The 27,035-nt window shown below is 31.2% G+C and overlaps 1 protein-coding gene across 1 annotated transcript in view; it reads left to right on the top strand.

Moving 5' to 3' along the window:
* Lerp (lysosomal enzyme receptor protein) overlaps positions 1–27,035 on the top strand; it is a 313,317-nt gene that overhangs the window by 286,013 nt on the left and 269 nt on the right. Inside the window, exons 22-23 of the mRNA XM_075355029.1 lie at positions 6,845–6,975; positions 17,530–17,641. Of these exons, the coding sequence (XP_075211144.1) occupies positions 6,845–6,975; positions 17,530–17,641 (243 nt within the window). The remainder of the gene's footprint in view (positions 1–6,844; positions 6,976–17,529; positions 17,642–27,035) is intronic.

The following is a 27,035-nucleotide window of genomic DNA, read 5'->3' as shown; positions in this document are numbered from 1 at the left end:
TCAGCAGAAGCAAACTTAGGCGGAATAAAGAGAACTGGTAGAAAACCTTGGGTTTCAGACGATATATTGCAGCTGATGGATGAACGTAGAAATTATAAGAATGCTAGTGATGAAGAAAGTAAAAGGAACTATTGGCAATTAAGATATGCTATAAATAGGAAGTGCAAACTGGTGAAAGAAGAGTGGATTAAAGAAAAGTGTTCAGAAGTGGAAAGAGAAATGAACATTGGTAAAATAGACAGAGCATACAGGAAAGTTAAGGAAAATTTTGGGGTACATAAATTAAAATCTAATAATGTGTTAAACAAAGATGGTACACCAATATATAATACGAAAGGTAAAGTCGATAGATGGGTGGAATATATTGAAGAGTTATACGGAGGAAATGAATTAGAAAATGGTGTTATAGAGGAAGTTGAGGAGGATGAAATGGAAGAAACAATACTGAGATCTGAATTTAAGAGAGCATTAAAAGATTTAAATGGCAGAAAGGCTCCTGGAATAGACGGAATACCTGTAGAATTACTGCGCCGTGCAGGTGAGGAAGCGATTGATAGATTATACAAACTGGTGTGTAATATTTATGAAAAAGGGGAATTTCCGTCAGACTTCAAAAAAAGTGTTATAGTAATGATACCAAAGAAAGCAGGGGCTGATAAATGTAAAGAATACAGAACAATTAGTTTAACTAGTCATGCATCAAAAATCTTAACTAGAATTCTATACAGAAGAATTGAGAGGAGAGTGGAAGAAGTGTTAGGAGAAGACCAATTTGGTTTCAGGAAAAGTATAGGGACAAGGGAAGCAATTTTAGGCCTCAGATTAATAGTAGAAGGAAGATTAAAGATAAACAAACCAACTTACTTGGCGTTTATAGACCTAGAAAAGACATTCGATAATGTAGACTAGAATAAAATGTTCAACATTTAAAAAAAATTAGGGTTCAAATACAGAGATAGAAGAACAATTGCTAACATGTACAGAGACCAAACAGCAACAGTAATAATTGAAGAACATAAGAAAGAAGCCGTAATAAGAAAGGGAGTCCGTCAAGGATGTTCCCTATCCCTGTTACTTTTTAATCTTTACATGGAACTAGCAGTTAATGATGTTAAAGAACAATTTAGATTCGGAGTAACAGTACAAGGTGAAAAGATAAAGATGCTACGATTTGCTGATGATATAATAATTCTAGCCGAGAGTAAAAAGGATTTAGAAGAAAAAATGAAAGGCATAGATGAAGTCCTACGTAAGAACTATCGCATGAAAATAAACCAGAACAAAACAAAAGTAATGAAATGTAGTAGAAATAACAAAGATGGGCCAATGAATGTGAAAATAGGAGGAGAAAAGATTATGGAGGTAGAAGAATTTTGTTATTTGGGAAGTAGTGTTTTGTTACTTGGGAAGTGTTATTAAAGATGGACGAAGCAGGAGCGATATAAAATGCCGAATAGCACAAGCTAAACGTACCTTCAGTAAGATATATAATTTGTTTACATCAAAATTTAATTTAAATGTCAGGAAAAGATTTTTGAAAGTGTATGTTTGGTGTGTCGCTTTATATGGAAGTGAAACTTGGACAATCGGAGTATCTGAGAAGAAAAGATTAGAAGCTTATGAAATGTGGTGCTATAGGAGAATGTTAAAAATCAGATGGGTGGATAAAGTGACAAATGAAGAGGTATTGCGGCAAATAGATGAAGAAAGAAGCATTTGGAAAAATATAGTTAAAAGAAGAGACAGACTTATAGGCCACATACTAAGGCATCCTGGAATAGTCGCTTTAATATTGGAAGGACAGGTAGAAGGGAAAAATTGTGTAGACAGGCCACGTTTGGAATATGTAAAACAAATTGTTAGGGATGTAGGATGTAGAGGGTATACTGAAATGAAACGACTAGCACTAGATAGGGAATCTTGCAGAGCTGCATCAAACCAGTCAAATGACTGAAGATAAAAAAAAAAAATGGGATTATGCTAGTAACAAGAATAAATTTGTCAGTTTTGGGAGTGTTGAGTATTTTTTGTTTCGATCTTACTTCCATTGTTATGATAATAACAAAATAGATTTTGTAAATTTTTCAAATATAATTGTATCCAAAGTCACTCACAAAACTGAGACCTTAGTTTAATACTTTATCCATGAAAATACAAATTTTACATTTTGTTAAATATATATCTTTTTATTATTGTTCTTCTTCTGATTTTTCTACAGAACTCAGAAAACTGATGTTTGATAAACATTTAATAATGTTTGGACTTTCTTGCATCTAACATTCAAATCCTACATAAGGGATTTATTAATTGTAGACCTAAAAACAGTATGTTATCATTGGATGATTATCAAAGGTCAAAACAGGGCGATGATGAGGAAATCTTTCATACAGAAGTGTACACAGCACGTTTTTCTCTGGTGAAAATTTGAAACCATTATTGCTTGCAACTTTGTTAAGCGCGTTTATTCCTCATTGTAATTTATACTTCACCATAACTATTGTTACTGGTATGTACGATTGCCAGTTTGTTGACATAAGCACTTTTGCTTTTGATTTCCTCTGGAATTGCTAATGTAAGTTTATTGGTGGCAGTCGTGAACAAGGGTCACTCAACACGAGCCTTTTTTTTCTTTTAGAAAGCAAAAAACTCTCATGTTATCATTGCCTGGAAATAAAATAAAAGTAGGCTAAAAACTAAAATATTAAAAAGTAAAACTTACAACCAATAACAAATATCCCACACTCACTAAATACGTACTTAAAACTAACATCACAGTCATAATCTTAACAATAAGATGCAAAAATAAAAATTTAAATAAACATAAATAAAATTTACCAAAGTTCGAGAGAGGTGTAAAGGGCCTCTTCTATGATAACACAAAGATTAAAGAACTAACAAAAACCAAAACTAACATAAAAACTAAAATTAATGAATGTCCAGTGACACCAAATGTTCAATGAAAGATTGATCTTGTCGAAAATCATAATTTTCTGGAGATAAAAGGCCATGTTTCTCTAAGTACCATGCAAGACTGTTGTCACCAATCTCTCCATCACTTTGCATAAAGTGCTTGTCAAGGAGATAGGGAGGTAGCTTGACGGACATGCTTTGTCTTTACCAGGTTTAATTACTGGTATGACAATGGGGTCTGACCAGACAGGTGAGAAGATTTGTGCCTAGAATAAACCATTATAAATACACATTAGGTGTTGTAGCAACAAATTGGGAAAGTGTGAGATCATACTGAGATGAATGTTGTCAGATTCAGGGGAGTGTCATGTGAGTTTTTTAGTACAATTGAGAACTCGCTGAATGCAAATGGAACATTTAATTTACCGTTTGAAACAGCAAAGTTTAATAATAATTCTTACATCTGTATCTTGTACATCTGAAATTTGTTAGTGTACTTTATTTATTTTTAGCACTAGCACTGCATTTTTTATATTTTATTTATTTTCTTGTGTTGGGCTTTTCTTAAAACTATTAAAAGCCCTTTTCCTCTTTTTTAGCTTCACGAACAGCATCCGATCACCAAGGATGATGCGGTTGCTGCATCATCCCTGAGATTTGTGGGATGCGCCTTGATGTTGCAGTTGCAATGACATTTGTAACATGTTCAACATCACTGTAAAGATGTTGAACATATATATTAAAAATTTTGTATATGTACATCCTTAGTGAAGCTAGAGTCCAGTCAGCTCTTTTATGTTGTATACAATTTAATGGGTGTCCTTAATGTCACCACGATAGGAAAGTGATCACTTCTATGTAAATCTTCAACAGCTTTCCAATCTAATTTATGCACTATGGTGACGATGACTAAAGCTAAATCAAAGGCTGGCATTAAGGTTTCTGTGCCAGTATAACACAAGATCTAAATTTAAAAGAAAACCAACTGATCTACTCGCGGATTCAAGTGATTCAATCCCCAGAGGGAGTTAAAAAAATGACAGGGGGAGCCAGTAAGTTCTATTAGATTATGTAAATCTTCTCTCCAATTGAACTTATGCAGGTACACATTACATAAGGTTATGTTGACTGGGCAGTGTATATGTATAAGTTACCACTTGTAAATCAGTGCATAAATGAAATCCTTCTAAAGTACGAGTTGCTGAAAAGATGACATTTCCTCCTCATTTTCTCTGATTAGGTGCTTGATCTTGCCTAAATATGTTGTATCTTTTCAATTTCAAAGTTTCAGTATTCCTTAAATCGTCTCTTGTAAGCAAACACATAAAGTATTTAATTCTGTCATTAATAACTGCAACTCACTCACATTCGACAAACTTCCATTGCAAGATCAACTCATTTACACTAACCATTTTACAATATAAGACTTATCGCCTAGGTTTTCCCTTAGGCCATCCTTCTTAAACTTCTTCCCCATTCTCCTTATAGCCACTACCTCTGAAGATAGTGTCCAAGGCCTCAGAGATGTTTTCTTCCATCTGATCTTCCCCCTTTGTTGCCACTGATGGTGGTGGGGAGGGGAGTTCGATGCACCAGCATAGAATGATACCGACCCAGATGGAGCGGCGAGTATTGCATCTAACTCCATGCTTGATGCACTTCCCAAGGAAATTTTTGGGGTGGCTAAAATTCTCACCATCTCTTTTGGAGACTTCTGTTTTATCAGAGGCTCCACTACTGCTTTTACTTCTTTCTCTTTTCCATCAGTTACTATTTTGTTGTCTTTCTGATTTCCCTGAATGGGTACTTTCTCTATCTGAACCTCCACCTTCTCAAATTAGATAGAGGCTTTTGTATTTTTCCTTTTTACTCTTTTATCATGTTACTGGCCTATCTTTCATGTCTGAGCTAAGAACTGTTTTCCTTGAATGTGTCCTGAACTTTTTGTGCTGGTGTAGAAGATTTACTTTCTTTGATAGGTCGAATTCTAAATTTCTCATTAATAATGCTTTTGGTCATATTTGGTAAGGCTGGTGCTAACTCGGGTATAACATTTTTTTTGTTTTAGAGATGTTGTAGAAGCCTTGCAACTTGTGTATAAGACTATGTAGGTAATCTATTGTGGACAATTTTCTTTGCCTTGAAGTAGTTGACTTCTTTTGTACAGTCTTTACCTCCTGGATGGCTACCTCCCCTTTGTACACTGGGTAATTTTGTGATCTTGTCAGATGTCCATGATAATTTACACAGATGGATAGATCCCTGCATAGTACATGTGAATGCCCATCAGGGCTAGGAATGGAGGAGGTTGTGTGGTGACCAGGATCGTCACAAGGAGGGTATCTTCCCCTATGGGGACAGGGTCATCTAGATGCAGTAGGTCTCCACAAGCACGGACTTGTTGCCTTGTACAGCATACTGCTGTGTGTTCAGATCTTTGATAACCAAATCACTGCAGTAGAGTTGGAATGAATGAACACACTTCCAAGCTGTGAAAACCAGCCTCTATCTTTTCTGGACATTTTGGTTTGTTAAAGGTGAGGACATGCAATGCGGAGGGCACAACTTTTCTATTGCATCATTTGTTTAATACTCGACATGCTGTAACTCCTTGTTCAAATAGTTCTTCTATTTCCTCTTCTGTGTAATTAAATACATTTGGAGACACCTGTCTCCATATGACTACTTTTGAAGTATTTTAAGTACCAGGCAGTGAAACCTTAACATCCATAATGCCAATCTTCTTAGCTTTAAGTAGCCATGAAGACTGTAAATCATTAACAATTTCAATGGACAAAGCAACAGCTAGCTAGCTGTCTATAACTTCCTTCATCGGTTCTCCTCCAGCTTCCATGATTCACACTATATCACAAAAGGACTGATTTTTGTAAAGTCTCCATCACTTCTTCTAATAACAAAGTACTTTGGAATCTCTCTGTGACACTTCAGTTGAAACTTAGTTCGATTCGATTTTTCCTTTCGCTAGACTCTATACTCTGCTTTCGCTTCAAGTTTGATCCCACAGGTTCTCCAAGACGAGGGTTTTTATGTGGACCCTCTGCCACAGAAAGAGTGGAAGTTGGTTGATTGTTCCATAAGAAAAATAGTCGTCAGTCAGTTTGTCACAAGAAGTGGACAAAGAGAGAGTTGGGCATTCCCCAGATCCTGCCTGGGTTCTTCCAGTAAGCTGCCTCCCACAAATCTTCCCCCCCCCCCCACGGCCATGAGAGTCAGGTACTGCCTAACCTAGTATACTGACATCATAGAGCTCACGCGTAACAGTAAGGACTCTGACACCCCTACCCATGGGACAATTCCTTGCCAAGGGTAGAAGGACCCTTGGCAAGTTCAATGTGAGTGACTCACATTGAACAGCACAAGACTTCAGCAGAACTAAGCTCACATCAGCCCACCCTCAACCTTGCTCCACAACTGAGAGGAGAGATGAGCACTCCTTGTCTGCACTCCACCCAACGTCAGCAAAATAGATTAGTCATGATTCCCGCCACCTGTTTCTCTGTTTTGCAAACAGCGAAACAGAGAAACACAATTGCAATCAGCTTGGGACTGCCAATCCTTACTCCACAAGGGTGCCCCTTAACAGAACCACTGCCTGATTGGTTCTTTTTGTTTGCTATTGTTCTTGTTGTCGTTGTCATTATCATTATCAAGCTTGTAAAATATGTAGAGTATAAATTTGAATGATTTCTTTAAATACGGCTATATAAAATATTTATAAAAAATAAAAAAAAACAATCCATAATCTTAAAAATGTTTTGAATTTTTGATGATGATTATAAAAATTGAGAATTTTGAAACATCAAAATATTGATGTTTCAACGTCTGAATTTTTTTTTTGGTTATTAGAAATAAAATTTATTTCATGCAGTAACAGATATATTAAGATTTAATTTTGTTTTGCAAAATGTTCCAGTTGCAGTGATTTTAGCTGTTGTGTTTTCTTGTGCCTTATTAAAATGCCGTAAGATTAGAAAATGCTTTATGCCTTCAAGATCAGTTAGTTCTACGAGGACCAATTCAGTATCTAGAACTACTTTCAGAAATGTATGTTGTTTTTACTGTTAAAATCAGCTTATTTTTTTATTAGTTATTGCATGTACAAAGATAATTTGTCTGGAACCAAACATAATAATATTTCATAAACAGTTCATGTGTGTTTATGAAAATTTTAATTACTTTGATACAATTTTTATATGTTTATACCATTTAATAGAAAAATATAAGTAAGGTCACTGTTTATTACATTAATGAATATTTTTTTATAAATTTCTAAAAATTATAAACTAAGATCTTAATCTGTGTCTTGTGATCTATCAGCAGACTATAAGTATGTGATAGAATCAGCCCCATTTTACGTAGATTTCCAAGACCAGTAAAACCTGATTTAATAGTATTTCATAATATAGTTTTTCATCATAAACAGGATTCTTTTAAATGCCGAGACAACTATCTGTAGGTTATCAAAAATGTACATATACATAGTTTACAAACTAAAGATATTATAAGTAATCTTTAAGAAAACAGTGCAGTGTAAAATTGTATACAAAGACAAACCAGGAGGCTAACTTGATGAATGTAAAAAAACTGCTATTTCATGAAGAGTTGTAAAAATTTGATTACAGTTTTAATACATAAATTTCAGTTATTTTTTGCTGTTTGTTATGCTAAGAAAATGTAACTTAATTTAATCCAGGAAATTACTGTAGTAAATGCATTCAGTCTTAATTTAATGAACACAAAAACAGATTACATATTTTAATTTATGCTGAAGCTTTCTTCAGTCAACATTCCAACTTTAAAATAGTGGTAAGCAGTTCTTAATTATTTTTTTTACTAAAAAAAGTTTATAATTTTTAATATACTGAATAATATTTTTTATAATTATCATTGGTTTTCCTTGAAGCATCACTATTATTGTTAGTACACTCGCTTTTATTTTTACCTTTTTGGTTAATCAGTTGTGATTTATCAGATGGTGTTAAATTAATTCTGAACTGTAATTAGATATCATTTGCATGGTATGAAGAACAATTTACTGCACTTAAGTGGAATTCAAGTTACTGTAACAGAGTGATGAAAAAAGTAATAGAATAATCATAATAGTCCTAGTAGTTGTACAGTTGAATTGAGATTTAATTTCAGTGATAAGGTATTGGCTTTGGACTAATTATTCATTATATCAAAGCATGATAGGACTGTAAATTTTGATTAGTAAAAACTAATATTGTATTGCTCTCAAACATAATTACATGAATTGAACATAATAAATTCTTCAAGACATTTGTATCTATCAAGTATAATAGCAATCCTGGATTAGTTCAGAGGAAATCTGTTATTAATTCATAGAAACATATGCTTTTCATTTTTCAAATGATTTATTTACAATTATTAGATAAAATTTCTACCAGGCTAGTACCATCCTTCCAACACCAAAGAAATGTCGATTTCTGAGCAGAAATTTGTGATTCATACAATGAAATGGCTTTGACATATTATAAAATACATCAAATGTAGACTGTCAGATAAAAATTGCCTAGGTATCTATAATTTTCACTAGAATCATAATGTATTAACTATCTTTCCGAAAAAAACATAATGGTTAGTATTTATATAATTCATTTTTATCAAAATAATATATTTGTTTAAATATCATATAAAGTAAGGGTAAAGTTGCTACTGACTTGTAGTTGCTGAAGTTAGGTCGAATGCCTTTTTTTAAAAGTCTAACGATGTTGCTCATATATATATATATATATATATATATATAATAGTAATATCTTTGAAGAAACAACAAAAAAAAATCAAATTAACTAATAATTTAAAAGAACTGACATCCCAACTGAAAGAAATAGCTGAAGAACTAGTCCCTATAAACCCAAGAAAAAAACACCAATGGTGGAATGAAGAATGTGACAAAGCATACAAAGACCTACACTGGGCTTGGATCAACCACCAAACCCAGAAAACTGAAGAATCTAACCATGAATTCACCAAACAAAGGAAAATAACTCAGAAAATTATAAGAGGAACCAAACGACAAGCCCAAAAAAACTTGATTCAGCAAATAGAAGAAAGTTCCAAGAAAACTAACTCCCGAGACTATTATAAAATTTTTGGTCAGGCTCTTCAAAGATATGAACCACCCACCCTTAAGCTGAAAGGAAAAAAGGAAATATGGCCCACACCAACAAAGAAAACGCTGAAATTTTGGCAGAAACCTTCAATAGACTCCTCAACTGTGACGACCCCCCAGAGCTTTTTGAGATTGACACTGAAACTCCAGTTAAAACTTCACCGGTAAATATCAACCCACCAACAATTCAAGAAGTTCTCGCAGCCTAAAAATGAAATAAAAAACTACAAAGGAAGCGGAGAAGACCAGCTTTTCGCAGAACTCTGGAAACACTCATCAGTTTATTCAGTCAAAACTTCTCTACATCTATGCCTCGTGAAAATATGGAACGAAGAAAAACTTCCAGAACACTGGACCACAGCCCTCATTCATCCATTACATAAAAAAGGGGATAAAACTAATCCGGAAAACTACAGAGGTATATCTCTCCTGGATTGCACATACAAAATCCTGTCGAAAATCGTATACAACCGATGCAAAGATCAACTTGAACTGGAACTTGGGGAATACCAAGGGGGAGTTAGGCCATGGAGAGGTTGCCCAAAGCAAATAATATCCCTAAAACTTATGATGGACTTATATAAAAGACGAAAAAAACAACTAATAATCACCTTCGTCGACTTTAAAAGGGCCTATGATTGTATACAGCGACCATCCATGCTGAATATTCTGAGAAACCTGGGCCTTCACCCTAAACTCGTAAACATGATAAAATTAACTTTAACCAATACCCAGTCCAGGGTGAAATTCAGAGGTGAACTCTCTCAACCCTTCTATATAAAAACTGGATTAAGGCAAGGAGACGGCCTTTCACCACTCCTTTTTAACTGCGCCCTCGAATTTGTCGTGAGAAAATGGTATGAAATAAATCCCAAAAATATAAAAATGGGTACTAAGATAAACTCCATCACACTAAATTGCCTAGGATTTGCAGATGACCTCGCTCTTTTAGCAAATAATATTCAAGAAGCCAAAACACAAATAATGAGCCATCAAAACCTAGCACAAAAGATAGGGCTTCATATCTCTTTCGAAAAAACTGAACTAATGTCCATAGATCCTCTGGTAATAGAGCACATTATGGTAAACAATCAGAAAATTAAAATAGTAAAACAATTTAAATATCTAGGGGAAATAATAACTTATAATTTAAATGAAAAAGTGACATGGCAAAACAGGACAAATAAAATGATTAAATCCCAAAAATTAACTTGGTCACCATATAACAAAAAATCCCTTTCTGCTAAAACAAAACTTAAACATTATAAAACTGTAGTTCAGCCAGAAGTCACCTATGGAAGCGAGACCCTTTTCAAAATCACTCAGAAAAACCGAATTGATAAAATTCTGAAAATAAAGAGGACAATTGTCAGAACGTGTATCAATAAAAAACACCAAAAAGAAGGCCGATGGTGGATTGTGCCAAATGAGGTGTTGTATCGAGAAATAGAGCCTGTTTCTGATACCATGCGGAAAAAAGAATCTTTTTCTTTGGTCATCTCATAAGGACACCGGAAAAAGACTGTCAAGAAATATGATTGAAAAGCTCTGGTTCCAAAAGCTAGTAGGATGGATCAATGAAATTAGAGAAGATATGAAAGAATTGGGAATTTCCCTGACTGACCTACAGAATAAAACTGGAAAAATTACAAAGCTAAAAGACAAAACCATTAGATTTAAACAAAAGACAGACAAACAACAAAATACAACGAAGAGGATGTTTACGGATGAAGAAAAGAAAGCAAGATCTGAACGGATGAAGAAATACTGGGCAGCTCGGAAGAGTAAAATAACAGGCTTTTCTCAGAAAAGATCCAACTAAAATTGACTTAAGTGGTCCCATGTTGGCCGTAAAAGCATAATAATAATAATAATAATAATAATATCAGTAATATGAGGAAGATTATAGTTCTGAGTTTCAGGTTGATTAGATATCGACTGAGAATTGAGATAACAGTTTTGAAGTACATCTAATGTAAAGGCTGAAGTTTCTTCCCAACTTAGCACTTTTAGAGCCAGTCTCCATGGTGTGGTCGAATCCTGGTCAGGCATGGTATTTTCACATGCTACTTGTCATTCATCTCATCCTCTGATGCAATACATACCGGTGGTCCCGGAGGTAAAAAAAAAACCTAGCACCTTTAGAAGGCTTAAAGTACTTTGTAATTTTTAGCTTCTTTTGTCACCCATCTCTTTGAATACAAAGAGTATCAATTTAATAATTGATGCTCTGAAGGTTAAAAATGTTAGTGCCCTTTTTATATAGAATTGGATCACACTAACAGAATTTTATACAATTTTCTAAAATAATTATTAAGCAGGATTTAAACAGATTTACTTGGGCAGTTGTATTTTTCTTGTCTGGTTTGCTTGTTTCCTTTATTATTATTTCTATCCATTCTTACCTTTTAATTTTTCAATTTCATTATTATGATGAAATTACTTAAACACTATTAATTACAGCTATAGTAATAATAAGGTTTTATTATTATTAGACCGGATTATAATAACTGATGTAGCACGTTTCAGTTTAATTTATATTAACTCCTTTCTTAAAATTTTTCCAATTAACCTTTTTTTTTAATAAATGTCAGAAGGACTTTTTTGGCCATATATGGAAATTCATGAAATCCTTACTCTTGCAATACTAAATGCAAGAGCATTTATGTAGCTTAACTTTAAACATAACTTCTATAAAAAATTTAAACCATAATTTATATGTAGTAGTGATCAGTATAAATATATTATTACTGTATTTAATTATCCAATTTTAGTTCTACTACATTTCAAAGATTTTTTTTCACATGAAACCTATCAAATTCAGTTATGTATGACATCATCACTAGGTAACACACATGCACGTGTGCTCACATTTACCCTATTGCTGGATTAACTCAGCTATAGTTGGCAGTTAAATTGTAAACTTTAGTTCTATGTTATAAAAATAGATCTTCATTTTATGCCAAGGATGAAATAAATTAAATCACACTTCCTAATTTTTTTTAATGAACAAATTTTTTTCATCAATTTTAATAAATGTTGGTGATAATTTCAGGTATACAAGCTTGTACTATATTTTCTTATTGTTAAAGCCTTTATAAAATGTTGCTGGCATTTGTTTTAATTACATAATATGAAACCTCTAATTATTCATTGTACTGGTATAATCATCTCCACTCAAAACTCAGAAGTTGGCTACTTATATCCAAATCAGTGTAAAATATTTTCTATGAAATGTAAGATTATCTTGAGAATCTTCATTCATTGTCTTTAAAAATTACAGATCTAGATTTCATTACAACTGATTGCATTACAGGGGAAGAAGGAGGTTAGTCACTTTTTACAAATCCTTCAGGAGACAGATTTTAAAATGTGAAGTCTTATTCTTCTTAAATAAAATTTCATTTATTACAGAACTTTAAATAGTATTCTTTTCAACTTATTGTTAAGTCATTCATATATATTGTAAACACTATTGTATAAAAAAAACTATTGTAATTAAAACATTATACAGGCAAGAAGGAGGTCATGAAAACTAAATATGTAAGTTTTTCAATTCAGAATTACTTTATTTTAAAAAAAATAATATTAGAAATGTAAAAAAAAACAATAGTATACTAAAAATATTTTTTTTCATCAGAAAAATTGAAAAATGAAAATGTCATTTTGTGTTACCAATATCATGCGTTATTGTTTATCATTTTTATGTATGATCAATATTTTAATTTTATTGTTATCATCAAGAAGCAGAGAAAAATTAAATAGATATCTTTTCATCAGGTTAAAAGTATAAAAACTGTTAATTGTTGGTAGCTTATGTCTGCAATGCTTGATAAAAAAGCATATCAATATTACATAAATAAGATTAATCATTAGCATGATACTGGAAAAAAAATTTCATTTTAACTATATTTAATTCAAAGTTTTACCTACATTAATGTGTATAATTGATTTAAGTTATAAACTAATACTTTTTATCTCTACAACTTGCCAGTTAAAATGTTATTTTAAAATAAATCTATATTAGGAAACGTAACATAAATAAAAAAGACTCTACAGGATAAGAATCTTATACACAAGAGGCACACAGCACTAACATGGAATACAATTTTGGAACGAAGGCTTTAGATTAACAGCCATACTGTAGTCGAGTGATAGCATTCATATAATTCGCCTAAATACAGTCAAACTGGTGTTAGTCTTCATAAGCTTATTATATCTTCTTATCCCTTATTAACAGATAATCTCATCTAGCTGCTGGAGCTCCTATTTTAATATGTTTCATTAGTAATATCACCAAGTTAGTTGACAGCAAAGAATTCTGGTTCAAAGACTAATTTTACCGAATAAAATAATGATGTGATACTAGGATATAAAAGTGCTAGTCTTGCTATTCATGATAATGGGCATCAAAATGTCAGTGTACTTGGGTCTGAGCTAAAGGACGAAAGAAATTCTCTCTGCCTTGATCATTTACCATCACATTGACAATCAAAGATAATCTTCATGTCAGAGCCTGCTTTGAATGCACTGGCAACCTACATAAAAAACTTGAGGCAATAAAGTATACTGAATGGATTTACAAAGAGGTGTTTCCATTATTACTTGTAAACTGGTCAGTACTCTCAAATCAAGAAAGAAAATTAAACTCTTTAAAATCGACTACTTACAACCAACTGTTGATCTTTCATTTGAGAGATGTTGACTGTATGTCAAATTATATGCATGCAAATTTGCAGAAAAGGCATTCTAATATCATATAACCAAATTACCACCCGTTTAGGAGTTATCACAAAGGATGGTATTGAAATCCTTGATGTGGTTAAACTGTAGCATGTGTAAATGCTACACCAAATCAAAGATCAAGGTGAAGAGTAGTGTTCACTTGGTGCTAATGGTGATCTTTAACAAGCATCTTGAAACGTAATTTCTTGTATATTTCACATTTTAACAATAGACAGATTATCTGGAAGTTATATTTTTGTTTTGTATTTAATCTACAGTGACAAGAAAGGTCTTTAAAGAGGCTAGTTGTTTTAATATATTAACCTTAATAATGCATTCAGCATATTGATTACATCATGTGGTCTATTCTTAAGATGACCTCATAGGTTCTCAGGAGGTGCATTCTCGTTTTTTAAATCCTTCTGAATGTTTACTATCATATTTTAGTGCTAAAGTACATTGAACAGATTGAATTTTGTTAAATGTCATTCTGTTGTATCACCAAAAAATTCTGACTACTTAAAAGATGCAACAGGAAAATTAGCCACTTGGGATCTTAATTTTTTTACCATCTGTAAACTAATAACATCATCTCCAACAAATACAGTCTCATCCAGACTCAATCTCATCATCTGAACCATGGTGACATTAAACTGACGAACTCAAGTCATATGTAATTTTATTTGATTTGTCAAGGTGAAAAGTTTAATATGGGCAAGTATTTAACTATGGCTTTTTGATATCAATCCAATATTTTAATAAACAGCTATCATGATTTTTTTTTTATTTATAATATTACTTTCAAGTAAATCATAAATGTATATTATGGTTTATAACATTTAAATTGAATGTTTGAAATAATGTTGGCTTTTTTTAATTTATGCATCGGAAATATAAATTTTATTTGCCTTCTTCTTTGTTATATTAACTGGCATAAAATGAACTAAAGAAAAAAGAATTCAGTTAATTTTTTGAAATTAGTTGAATAAAAAATATTAGCTGATAATATCCAAAATTGTTTAAGAATTATTTTTAATATTAAAACCAGAATAAACCTTGTGGTTGCACATAAGCTCTCTGTTGTAACAATAACTACTTAATTTTACACTTTTCAGCTGAAGTAAATATGAATTGATTTCAATTTCTTTAAAATTTAACATCAAATATTTATTCTAACTTGTATTTTTTCCTTTTTTTAACAAATAAATCAAGCCTTATAGAGTGTTCTTTTTAATGAATTTTCTTAATAATAGAATTTTAAATGCCTAATTATTAACTGCAGTAGATCTTCGACAGAATAAATATTAAGTACTGCTTTTTAACTGATCGTAATATACACATGTAAAGTATTACTACTTATCACCAAAGCAGTAATTTTAGCTAGTACTGTTATTTAATTCTATGGAGTTGGAATGTTATCCACCTTCTTTAATTGAACAAATGTCATTTATTTAATTCTTCATGATTAAAAAAAATTAACAACTTTCTCCAGAAGGAGATAGTAATGCTCTATTCATATCTGAAAAATGTATGTTTAAAACAGCTCTCATTCATAAAAAACACTATTAATTTAGTGAGAAAAAACAAATAGAACATTTTAAATAGCTTTACTTATATCCTCTATTTCATTTTGTGGAGTTTTAGGGCATTTATTATTTTACCTGCTCAAAAAACAGTTGAATTTGATTTAAAGGAGTTTTCTTTAACTTATGCATGAATATAGACAAATACTAAATTATACAACAGCTAACTGCAATATTACAGTTTATATGACAAACTCTTCAGAAAAAGACAAAGAAATAGATGACTATTTATTAAGTTTCTCCAGAAACTAGAGGATGAAGACCGATTATAGTTTCTGATGATCCTGTAATGTTTGGAAAGTGTCAAATCTGATCAGGATTTTAATCCAAAAATCCACTGAATGAAAGGACCAGCATGTAAGAGGTGATAAAAATTTAATAGTTTGTTTTCTTACAAATATTTCAGAAGTCTCCAGATATCCCATGCGGCTTTCTGGGTTCAGGACCCATAGGCAGCCCTGTCCCTTGTTTGTGTGAGTGAGGTGTAGTCTTGCACAGACTCATACAACCAAACCTGAGACATGTGGTTAATTCAAATAAAAAATAAAAGCAACTACCTTTATTAGGATTTGAACCTGAGAACTCTTGACTTCAAAATCAGTTGATTTACGATAAGTTTTACAACTAGATCAACCTGGCAGGTTAACTTAATAGTAATGAGAAACTTGAATGCTATAATTCTAGGGGAAAGAAAGGAAGTGAAAGTAATGGAAGTAGCATAGGTTTGATTGTAGAACTGAAGAAAATTCTAGGATTTCAGAAATCTTTACAAATTGGAAATAACTAAAATTAAATAAATTATAGGAAATAGTTACGATCATCAATTTTTTAACTAAAAGTCATCAGTTAAAATATAACTAGATAATGAGAAATTAAAAAATTATTTTGAAATTTCTAAAAATAAAATTAAAAAATACCTGCACCATAAAAATATACTAAACTGAATAATTTTGAAATTAAAAAGAATAACCATTACGATGCATATAAAATGTCTGAAACCCAGTATAAAATAAAAAAAAGTTGTATAAAAAAGCAAAGACTTGCTTGACTGATTGCAAAAAAGAAATGTTAAAACTGCATAAATAAACTAAAAAGTGTAAGTGTCTTCTGAATCATTCATTTTATCATTCACATTACTGTAATTTGCATTCAATTGTTCTTTGTCTTAACGCAATTCATATATGTGTTTGAATTCTGTACACTACACCACTCATGAAAATTTTTGATCATTCATGCTGATTAATTTTAGCACTTAATTTTAAGTGATTAATGTTAGAACTATATTCACTAAATTGACTTATACAATTTAATGGAAACTGTATTACTGTCATTAATGCTGTACATATTTCTTTCTATCTTTGTATATCAAATAATATTTATAAAATAATTTTACTTATTGTAATTTGTTTTGTCTGTTTTACCTAGAAATTTGAAATTCATGAAGCAAAAAAAAAATGCAGCATTTCTCTATTAACTAGCAGAATAATATTTTTAAGGGAAATTTAAGTCTGAAAATATTTCAATTATAAAGAGAATATGTTCTCATTTTTAAGTAATTTCTTTAATGTTGAATACAGTATGATTTAAGATCTTAATTTGCATTTAATCTAAAATTATTCAGCACGTGCATTCATGTAATTAACAATTTCCGAGCTTTCTTTGCCAAACATAAAAAGAGTATGCCAAAAAAATCTATACAGATTTTTTCTATTCTCATTCACACTTTTGAGAATTGAGCTCAATTACTGTACAAACTAGATTAGTGTGGTTGTATGTACAATGTAAACAAGAATTAATACTATTTATTAATACTTTAGGTATTGATGTTGTTCATAAATCCAACAATATAGTCTGTGGCCCTGCTGAAGTTTTATATTATATATTACAATATTTAGAAATACAATAATTATAATTTAATGATTCTAGAATAAGCCTTTTGATTCAAAGTCTATGTCAAAAAAATATTATCATGAAAAATTTTCTAGTACTTAAAATCCACATACAGATTACTAAAATTAGGTACTGTTTATGAATAATATAAGTACATAATGTACATTATTTTTTCACTTTATGGGTAAACATGTTGTTGGACATACTCAGACATAAACAATATTAAATTTTATATGTAAATTTTCTAATATAAATTTTTTTTTCTAGAGGAATGGTGATTCAACAACGGGATGTAGGTATAAAATTTGGTGCTTTCAGCGTTTATTTAATAAAAGGGTTGGCGTAAGGAACTATGAAGAACCACGTAACTTTGAATGGGGTATGATATGGCAGTAAATAATAAATTTCAGAGTAGTTATTAATAGTTAATGAAAGAGTGTAATTTCAATGAAAGAATTAATTTTTTGTTCATCCATTTTTCATTATAAACAAAATTAAAACGTTTTTCTTGGATCAGATAAAACAGGTTTTATAGAGATAAATATATATATATATGTATATAGACTATATGTATTATATATAAATGGTTGTTTATATATAAACAATCATGCAAAGTCTGAGAGTCTGCTGGCACCAGCAGTGCATATTAAGGGAATTTCAGTTGGTAACATCTTCTGGAAAGAACACACACCAAGTTTCGATCTGATCAGATAGTTTCTCTGTGTCTGGTGTCTGTTTGAATCAAGAAAGTCAAATGATTTCTAAAAAATTGATGAAAGATGTGTGTTTATTAAACATTACTTTATAAAGAGCAAATTGCTTCAGGAAAATAAAGAAAAACTTACAAGTATTGTGGTGAATTTGCACTTTCATTAGAACAGTTGATAAGGGCCTCAAAATTTTCAAAGTGGTCACATGAGCACAAACAACGCCAAACATTTTGGATGCCCTCTTGAGGTGATTACTCCAGATATGATGTTGGATGATAGACAAGTAAAGGTATGTGAAGTTATTAGAGCTCTGGGCATCTTGACTGAACAGGTGCATAATATTTTGTATCAACTGTCAGTGATTGCTGACAGTTGACTAACAGTGAAATCGTATAAGGTATTCCATGAGTGGTTTGCAACTGTTTCAGTGAAATCCACAGGATTTTAAGTGTTGTTACACCACTGAAGATGAAACATGCACCATACAATAGTACGATGCATGTCAGGCATGTAATAACATGCTTGACACCAAGCAACCATCCAAACAATGGGTTGCCAGTGGGGTGTCTGCACCAAAGAAAGCGATGGCCATTCCTTTGGCGAGGAAGATTTGGCCACTCACAAAGAAATTCTTCGGATTCACAAGAGGTAATCCTCTTTGACTATTTACAAAAATATTATAGGCAATGATTATTCAGTGATTATAGGCAAATACTATGCATCATTAATGAACCATTTGATAATAATCGAGCTGCAAGAAAAATATTCATGATTGGTTGGCTCACAAAAAAGGCCTTTTCCAACATGATATTGAATCTGCTCATTCCTTTGCATTTTTGGCAACAAAATTGTAGAAATAGGCTTTAAACTCATTATGCATGACCCCTGTTCTATAGATTTGGCTCCTACGAACTACTATTTTTACCCCAACAAGAAAAAGTAGCTGGTATGAAGAACATTTTATTCAAATGAGGAGGTGATTGCAGAATTTAATACCTATCTTGCAGAATTAGAACAACCTTTTATTTGGAAGGGATCAGCAAACTAGAACAGCATTGAATGAAATGGGTAAGCTTAAAAGAGAGATTACATTGAGAAATAAAAAAGGTTATCTCTAAAAATTAAGTGGTTTTTATTCACAAACTTTTCAAACTATGAAAAGTTTATATACGTTGTAACAAGATGTTACTGTTGTTGAATAATAACTGTACATATGTTCTTGAAAAATATTAAGAACATATGTCTAATGTCAATTATTTCAATATAATATGCAGATTGTAAGTTTTCCCAGGACTTTCATAACCTATTCTATTCATGAATATAATGGAAAAATTTCATATAAACATATGTCCTAAAATGCTTCATTTGTGAGTTATGGCTAGTGAAATATTTCGCTCGGATTTCAGCTGTCCTGGTGAAATGAAGTCGTACTGAAAATTTAGTAAGTTAATTAGGGGGTAGAATTAGCAATTTCTTATGATGCACAGTAACTTTGTTAAATGGATAGAATCTCACAAAACGTTTAAATCAAACTTATAGATAATTTAATTCTGAACAAAATGGTGTAAGATAAGTTGATTAAAACAAAGAACGTTAGAAAAATTTGAATTTTATTTAGAAACAGTACACTGGACTAGTGTTTCTCAACCTTTTTTTATGGTGGACCAGTAAAATTATAGAAAAATATACAGGGATCAGCAGACCCTTAGCTTAAATTTTTTGACGAGCAAACACAAAAATTATTTTTTTATTTATAACCATATTATATATTCATTGATTATATTAATTAATTATATTATATTAAATGGTATGTTAACTGATTATATTATTGATTGTAATCATATTTTTATTTTATTAATAATTAAATTTACAAACACATAATATCATTTCTATCTATAAAAACAAAACAATATATAAATGAAAATCGGAAAATAAATAAAAAGTAAATGGAGGTTGTTTTATTTAAAAATAGAATTCAATATATTCAAAAAATTAAACATGCACCAGTATTTGCCAGTTTATACAAGGTGTGACTATTAAATAACAAGACTAATACTGTAAAATATTTTATTTTAAATTTATACATATTTAGTTATTATTCCTTTAATATACACCCCCCTCTATCCCTGCAACACTCTAAATTTCCATTGTTCTATTGCTTACATTGCTTGTTGTGAATTTTCTATTGTTCGAAACAGTGCTGGAAGTTTTTTCTGTGAGCTCTTTCTTGATGCGTGCCGCTTTTTCTTTCACAGCTTCAACAGTCTGAAATCTTGTTCCTTTTAATGCAGATTTGATCTTGGGAAACAGATAAAAGTCACATTTTGCCAGGTCAGGAGAATAAGGCGAATGGTCTAACTCGGGGATGTTATATGGCTAGAAACGTCGTGAGAGACACTGCAGTGTGAACCGGGACGTTGTCCTGATGAAGAACCCATGACTTGTTCTTCAACAATTCTGGTAGTTTTTTCTTATTTTTTCACAGAGTTGAGCAAGGACCTTGAATAAAGACAAGAATAGTTAACTGATGGTCAGTTCGGATCAGAATACCAATTTTCAATATTTTTATCTGGTTTTGACGTGATAAGGCGACCCGGTCCCTTTCACATTATCTTCAACATTTTCTCGGTCATCTCGAAAACGCTTAAACCACTCAAAAACGCACACACGTGATAAATATTCATTGCCATATACTTTTTTTAAATAAAAGATAAGTCTCAGTAGCGGTTTTTCCAAGTTTCATATGAGATTTCATGACAATTCTTTGCTCAACTAAAAGACATCATTTTTAAGGCAAAACAAAAAACAGATATCCAAGTGAAGGCCACAGCCAGATTAATATGTCTACATAAACTGGAGTGCCAACAGTTGAAAGAGAAGGGTTCACACTACACAGCTGTTGGTCGTACAAATTTGGTGCTTGCGCAGTTCTTCTGTAGCAACATTAGTCTCGTATTTAAATGCCACACCTCATATGTACAGAACATTATTAAATAATTGTATGTAAATTTTATATTACAGTTGAATTTTGTTAACGTTCATTTTTTTCTCTTATTTTAAAAATTTAATTATTTTTTCATGGGCCAATTTGTGCAAGGATTAGTAGCATCCCACGGACCGGTGGTTGACAAACACTGCACTAGACCAAAATTCATTATATGTATCAGTTTATAATAAATATTCAAAAATGAGCCCACCATTTCCAACACACTTCATGGCATGCTTCTGTACTGCTGTGTTGCTCTTTTTAGTTCTTCAGGACTGTCCTTAAGTTGCTTAGCCGCACATTAGTTGTCGGGCACCATATAGAGTGAAATTTGCCTCGTCAGTAAACAAAACAAACTAGTACAGTTGTTGATTTGTATTCCACCAGTTACAGAACTCCAAGCGAAGTGAACTGTCTCCTGGGTGTAGGAACTGTTCTCCTTATCAGAATTGGCTTTTCTGATAAGGATAAAACTTGTTTTGTTTTAAGTGTCCTGCAAACCACTCTGATTTACCTAGAAAGACATCATGTATGGATGTGTGATCTGCGCTGAACTGTATCAATTTCACCAATAACAGCGTCTTGTTGGACAGATCGTTCGTAGCTAGTCCGAATACTAGGTAGTGAACCTGTTTCCCGAACATTGAAAAAAATTGCAGTAATCTTTTTGGGATCTGGAATCCTGCAACTCGGAAAACGTATTTCATATTCTTCTGCTGTAACTGTAGCATTACTCTTACACACACCCAAAATGAATACCATATCAGCTTTCCTCTGTTGTAAATAAGTACAGCATTACTTCAATGGCAAACCGACCACGTTCAAACTAAAATTTACAGAAAATCTTCACTAACAACAGCAAAGTTTAAAGTACTCAATATATTTAATCTACCTTATAGAATGATTTAAATACTAATACAATATTGCAAAATGTTGTTCCGCTGTTTTTATTTTCTTATTATCTAAGTAATTTTTATTTTACAATTGTGCAATTTCCAATTCTTTTTTTAAATTTTTAACTCTAAATTTTTTTCAACATTTTTCTCATCAGCAATAAAGAATTCTGGTTTTATTAACATTAAAAGTATTTTTTTTTTGATAAATGTTTTAATGCCCATATACTTTACAAATATAAAATAAAGCCTTATAAGGGATAAAAATAAAGACTTTATTTTATCTTTATTCAACTTTCTTACACCATTTTTTCCACAATTAAATTCTCTACAAGTTTGGTTTATGTATGTATTACCCATTTATGTGTTTATTATCGATTTAACAAAGTTACTGTCTGTCAAACAAAAAAAGGGGTTTTTTCACCAATTTATTGGTTTTCATCTTACATTTCTCTAAAGCTACTGAAGATACAGTTCTTGGACCTTTCATTTAATTATTCAGGTCAAAAACCATATGAAATCACTAATTCTGTCCCTTAATTAACATCCTAAAAATTCCAGTACAACCTCATTTCACCAGGGTAGCTGAAATCCGAGCAAAATACAATGCAGGTCTAATGAATTACTAACTAAAAATAAAACATAGATTACCAGTACATTCAGTTACTACCACAAAGAAATTTATTTATTCAATTAAACAAGCATGTTATTGTAAGAAAGGGTTAATGAGGTAGTGTGAAAATGAGGACTGGCATTTTTACTGAAGAAATAAGTGTATATTAAATAATAAGAATCCAGTTGTATTCTGATGCAGAAATTACTTATTACTCTATCTTATTATTGACACTTGCTGAAATTTGCCTGACACATATCTACAGTAATTTTAAGCAGAATGTTGTTAAATTCTTTTAACTAAATAAATAAACCTCAGTACTAATAGATTTTAAAATAAAATAAAATTTATTTTAATGATTTTATTAATGAAAAGTAACCATAAATATGTTCATAAATAATATGTGTAATGACATAAATTTACGTGTAATAAGTAAATAAAATCAGATGTGATTCATCTGATGTTATGGTAACATCACAAATATACCATATGAATTGCAAACATTGAATCCTGCTACATAATTACAGTAGCTATGTTCTCATTTCATAGCAGCTAACTCTTACTCTGTTGTACCTAGTCTTTTTTATAATTTACTTTTCTCTAAAGTGCTGAAATTATTAATAAATAGTTTATGTGTGGAACTACCAAATCAGTAAAATAACATACTATTTGGTCAATAGTAATTGTTACAGTAAATGTTAAAGCTGTGACTGGTACTGTAATATCCCCTATTTAATTATATAGTTTATACAATTTTAATAGTACATCACATTTCCAGAAAGACTGTTTCAGGCCTCATTTGCTTTTTTTTAATATTTTATTGACTTGTTGCCAATGTCTAGAAATAGCATTGCCAATGCCACCTAGAAAAGGCATTCGATAACGTAGACTGGAATAAAATGTTCAGCATTTTAAAAAAATTAGGGTTCAAATACAGAGATAGAAGAACAATTGCTAACATGTACAGGAACCAAACAGCAACAGTAATAATTGAAGAACATAAGAAAGAAGCCGTAATAAGAAAGGGAGTCTGACAAGAATGTTCCCTATCTCCGTTACTTTTTAATCTTTACATGGAACTAGCGGTTAATGATGTTAAAGAACAATTTAGATTCGGAGTAACAGTACAAGCTGAAAAGATATAGATGCTACGATTTGCTGATGATATAGTAATTCTAGCCGAGAGTAAAAAGGATTTAGAAGAAACAATGAACGGCATAGATGAAGTCCTACGCAAGAACTATCGCATGAAAATAAACATGAACAAAACAAAAGTAATGAAATGTAGTAGAAATAACAAAGATGGACCACTGAATGTGAAAATAGGAGGAGAAAAGATTATGGAGGTAGAAGAATTTTGTTATTTGGGAAGTAGAGGGTATACTGAAATGAAACAACTAGCACTAGATAGGGAATCTTGGAGAGCTGCATCAAACCAGTCAAATGACTGAAGACAAAAAAAAAGTGTTCCCAATACTATTGCAAATAAATTTATGTCACTACACATAAAATTTATGAACATATTTATGCATTTTTTTATTAATAAAACCATTAAAACAAATTTTATTTTAATAAATAATTTAAATATAAAACCCACTTACCAACAATCTTTTAATGTGTCCTAGTGCTTTCAGAAACAAATTCTATCTTCAGGAACTTACATTTTTTTTTATTAACTAAAACTTTGTTGTCATGAGTAGAATTGAAAAAATTAATTCGCTAAGCATATTATAAATAACAGCCATAATTATAACTCAGATAATTTTATACTTCAAGTCCTAGTAAAGTCAGTTAATTTTACATGGATTTGTATACTAGATCATGGATACTGGTGTTCTTTGGTGGTTGGGTTTCAATTAACCACACATCCCAGGAATGGTCGAACTGAGACTGTACAAGACTACACTTCATTTACACTCATACATATCATCCTCTGAAGTATTATCTGAGAGGTAATTACCGGAGGCTAGACAGGAAAAAGAAAGAAAGAAAGAAAGATTTTATAGACATTCTTGATTTTTCAAATAATATACACATTATCAATAACTTAAAAAAGTATCACATATATCTTAATAATGATAAATTAATAAATGAACAAACAAGATTTAAAAATGATATATTATATAAACAAGTACTAAACAATAACTATAGAGTGAGTTGACCATATCATACCCCTCCCATTTTACCACAACGGTGGAGACATTCATTATGACAGGACATTAAGTCGATGCAATTTTAACATATGACGACCACCTTTATACATTTTACACACTTTACAAAACAATTCTATTCATGACAACAAAGTTTTAGTTAAAAAAAAAATTTAAGTTCCTGAAGATGGAATTCGTTTCCGAAAGTGCTAGGACGCATTAAAAGATTGTTGGTAAGTGGGTTTTATATTTTAATTATTTGTTATATAATCACACCAACAGGCAATGGTTAATAAAACTATTATAGATTTTATTTTATTTTAAACTGTATTAATATTGAGGATTATTTTTTTTGCTACTATAATTTGACCAGATATCTATCTTAAGGCTGTATATATCAAGGTATTAAATATGGCCATTTTTTGGTTCCAAGGATGAAAGGATTCGTATTATATTATTGTATTTTGCTTGGTGGGATTCCTAAAATTGTCAAAATTTAGTTTGTTATTTTTATAATCTTTGTTAATTTTTTTGTCTAAAAAAACTATACTAATATCTATCTATCTTAACTAGATATAAGAATCAAGTAAGTAAGCTTCTTTATCAGCAATTATTTCTAATCATGCTTTATCAATATTAAAAGCAAGAACTGAGGTAGCATTTTGTCTCTGCAAACAGTGATTTCATCATCTTAAAAGGCAAGTTGAAATACACAACATTAAATTGCTAAAGGAGTTATAAGTGCAGATGTTTCAAAAAACAATTCCACCATGTTAACTGAAGTATCAGAGGATGGTGAATACTTGGCATGTTTAATGTTTAATATCAGTGAAATAGGTGTACTGGAAATGTATACAGACAATGGAGAAAACTTTATGGCCAGTTCTGAGCTCACAAACGATGTAATTGTACTTTAATGCAACATAAAACAATACAAAATCATATTTTTTATTTTTTCATATCTTACTCTTTAATTTACTTCATCAAAAAAATACAATGAAAGAGAATCTTTCTGCCATCAATTTTGAATCAGCATGATCCTGCGATGCTAAGGGCTTAATTTATGATGAGTCTCTAAGATTTTAGAGCGAGGGTCTATTATACTAAATTGATGTTTATGGTCCAAGTGGAAGCACATTTTTACCACATCTTAAATGTATATCATGATGTTTAAAATGAGGCTATTAGTAATAACTAAAGTGCTAGTTACAAAGAAAGCTGTTTCTTTAGTCTTACAAAATAATATATTTTACTGCCTGTGAGTAAAGATTTACAATTTGAGTTAGCTTAAAAACTAATATATTTATATCTTTCACTTCATACCATTACCAAGATTTTGAACATGGATTAAACGAAAACAAAAATACGTACAGTTGAAGTTGTTTATTTATCAAATTTTTCATCTCAAATAGTTTTTTTACATAACTAATTAATTTCAATATGTGCATCATTAGTCGCTCGGCAAATGTTCAATTGATTCTAAGTTTCTGCCCATACCCAAATTAACATATCTTCTAATATGATTACAATTACTTTATTAATCATTTCCTTTAAGTGATGAAAGTCGCGTATTTTTCAATCTTTGGTGTAAAACTTTGTGAATTGTTGTTTTCTGAATACCTAATGCAAGGCTTTGGTGAGATATGGATTTGATATTCTTCTGAATGCACATTGTGTAATTTGTTCAACAGTTTTATCTAATACTCATAGCTGCCAGTTGATTTTTCCTTGAGAACAGGTCCAGTTTTCTTTTAACTGTTTGAACCAATGTTGTATATTTCTTTCATGTGGTGGCTGTTTTAATGTTGAACTAAAATTATGGACTTTAATTCAGCCTGCCACAAAACACACTTTGCTTTTTCTGGAACACTGAACATAGTAACGAACTAAACACACCTCAGAAACAATAAAAAAACTAGTGTGGGTGTTTAAACTGCTGTTACACAAATTTCCCTACTGCATTGATCCTTCTTTCTTTTTCTGTTTAGCCTTCTGAACCACCATAAGGTATTACTTTACAGGATGAATGAGGATAATATGTATGAGTGTAAATGAAGTGTAGTCTTGTACAATCTCAGGTCGACAATTCCTGAGATGTGTGGTTAACTGAAATCCAACCACCAAAGAACACCTGTATCCACGATCTAATATTCAAATCCATATAAAAGTAATTTGCCTTTACTAGGATTTGAACCTTAGAACTCTTAACTTCAAAATACGTGACCTACATCACTTAAAGGAAATTATTAATAAAGCAATTATAATCATAATAGAAGATATGTTAATTCGGGTGTGGGCAGAAACTTAGTATCAATTGAACATTTGCCGAGTGACTAATGATGCACATATTAATTTACGATGACAAGTTCACCACTAGATCAACCTGGTGGGTTTATTGCCTTGATTTTAATTACAGAAACC

Source organism: Lycorma delicatula, chromosome 1 (assembly GCF_047948215.1).
Source record: "Lycorma delicatula isolate Av1 chromosome 1, ASM4794821v1, whole genome shotgun sequence".
NCBI classification, from domain to species: Eukaryota; Metazoa; Arthropoda; class Insecta; order Hemiptera; family Fulgoridae; genus Lycorma; species Lycorma delicatula.
This window is presented reverse-complemented; position numbering and strand designations above follow the sequence as displayed.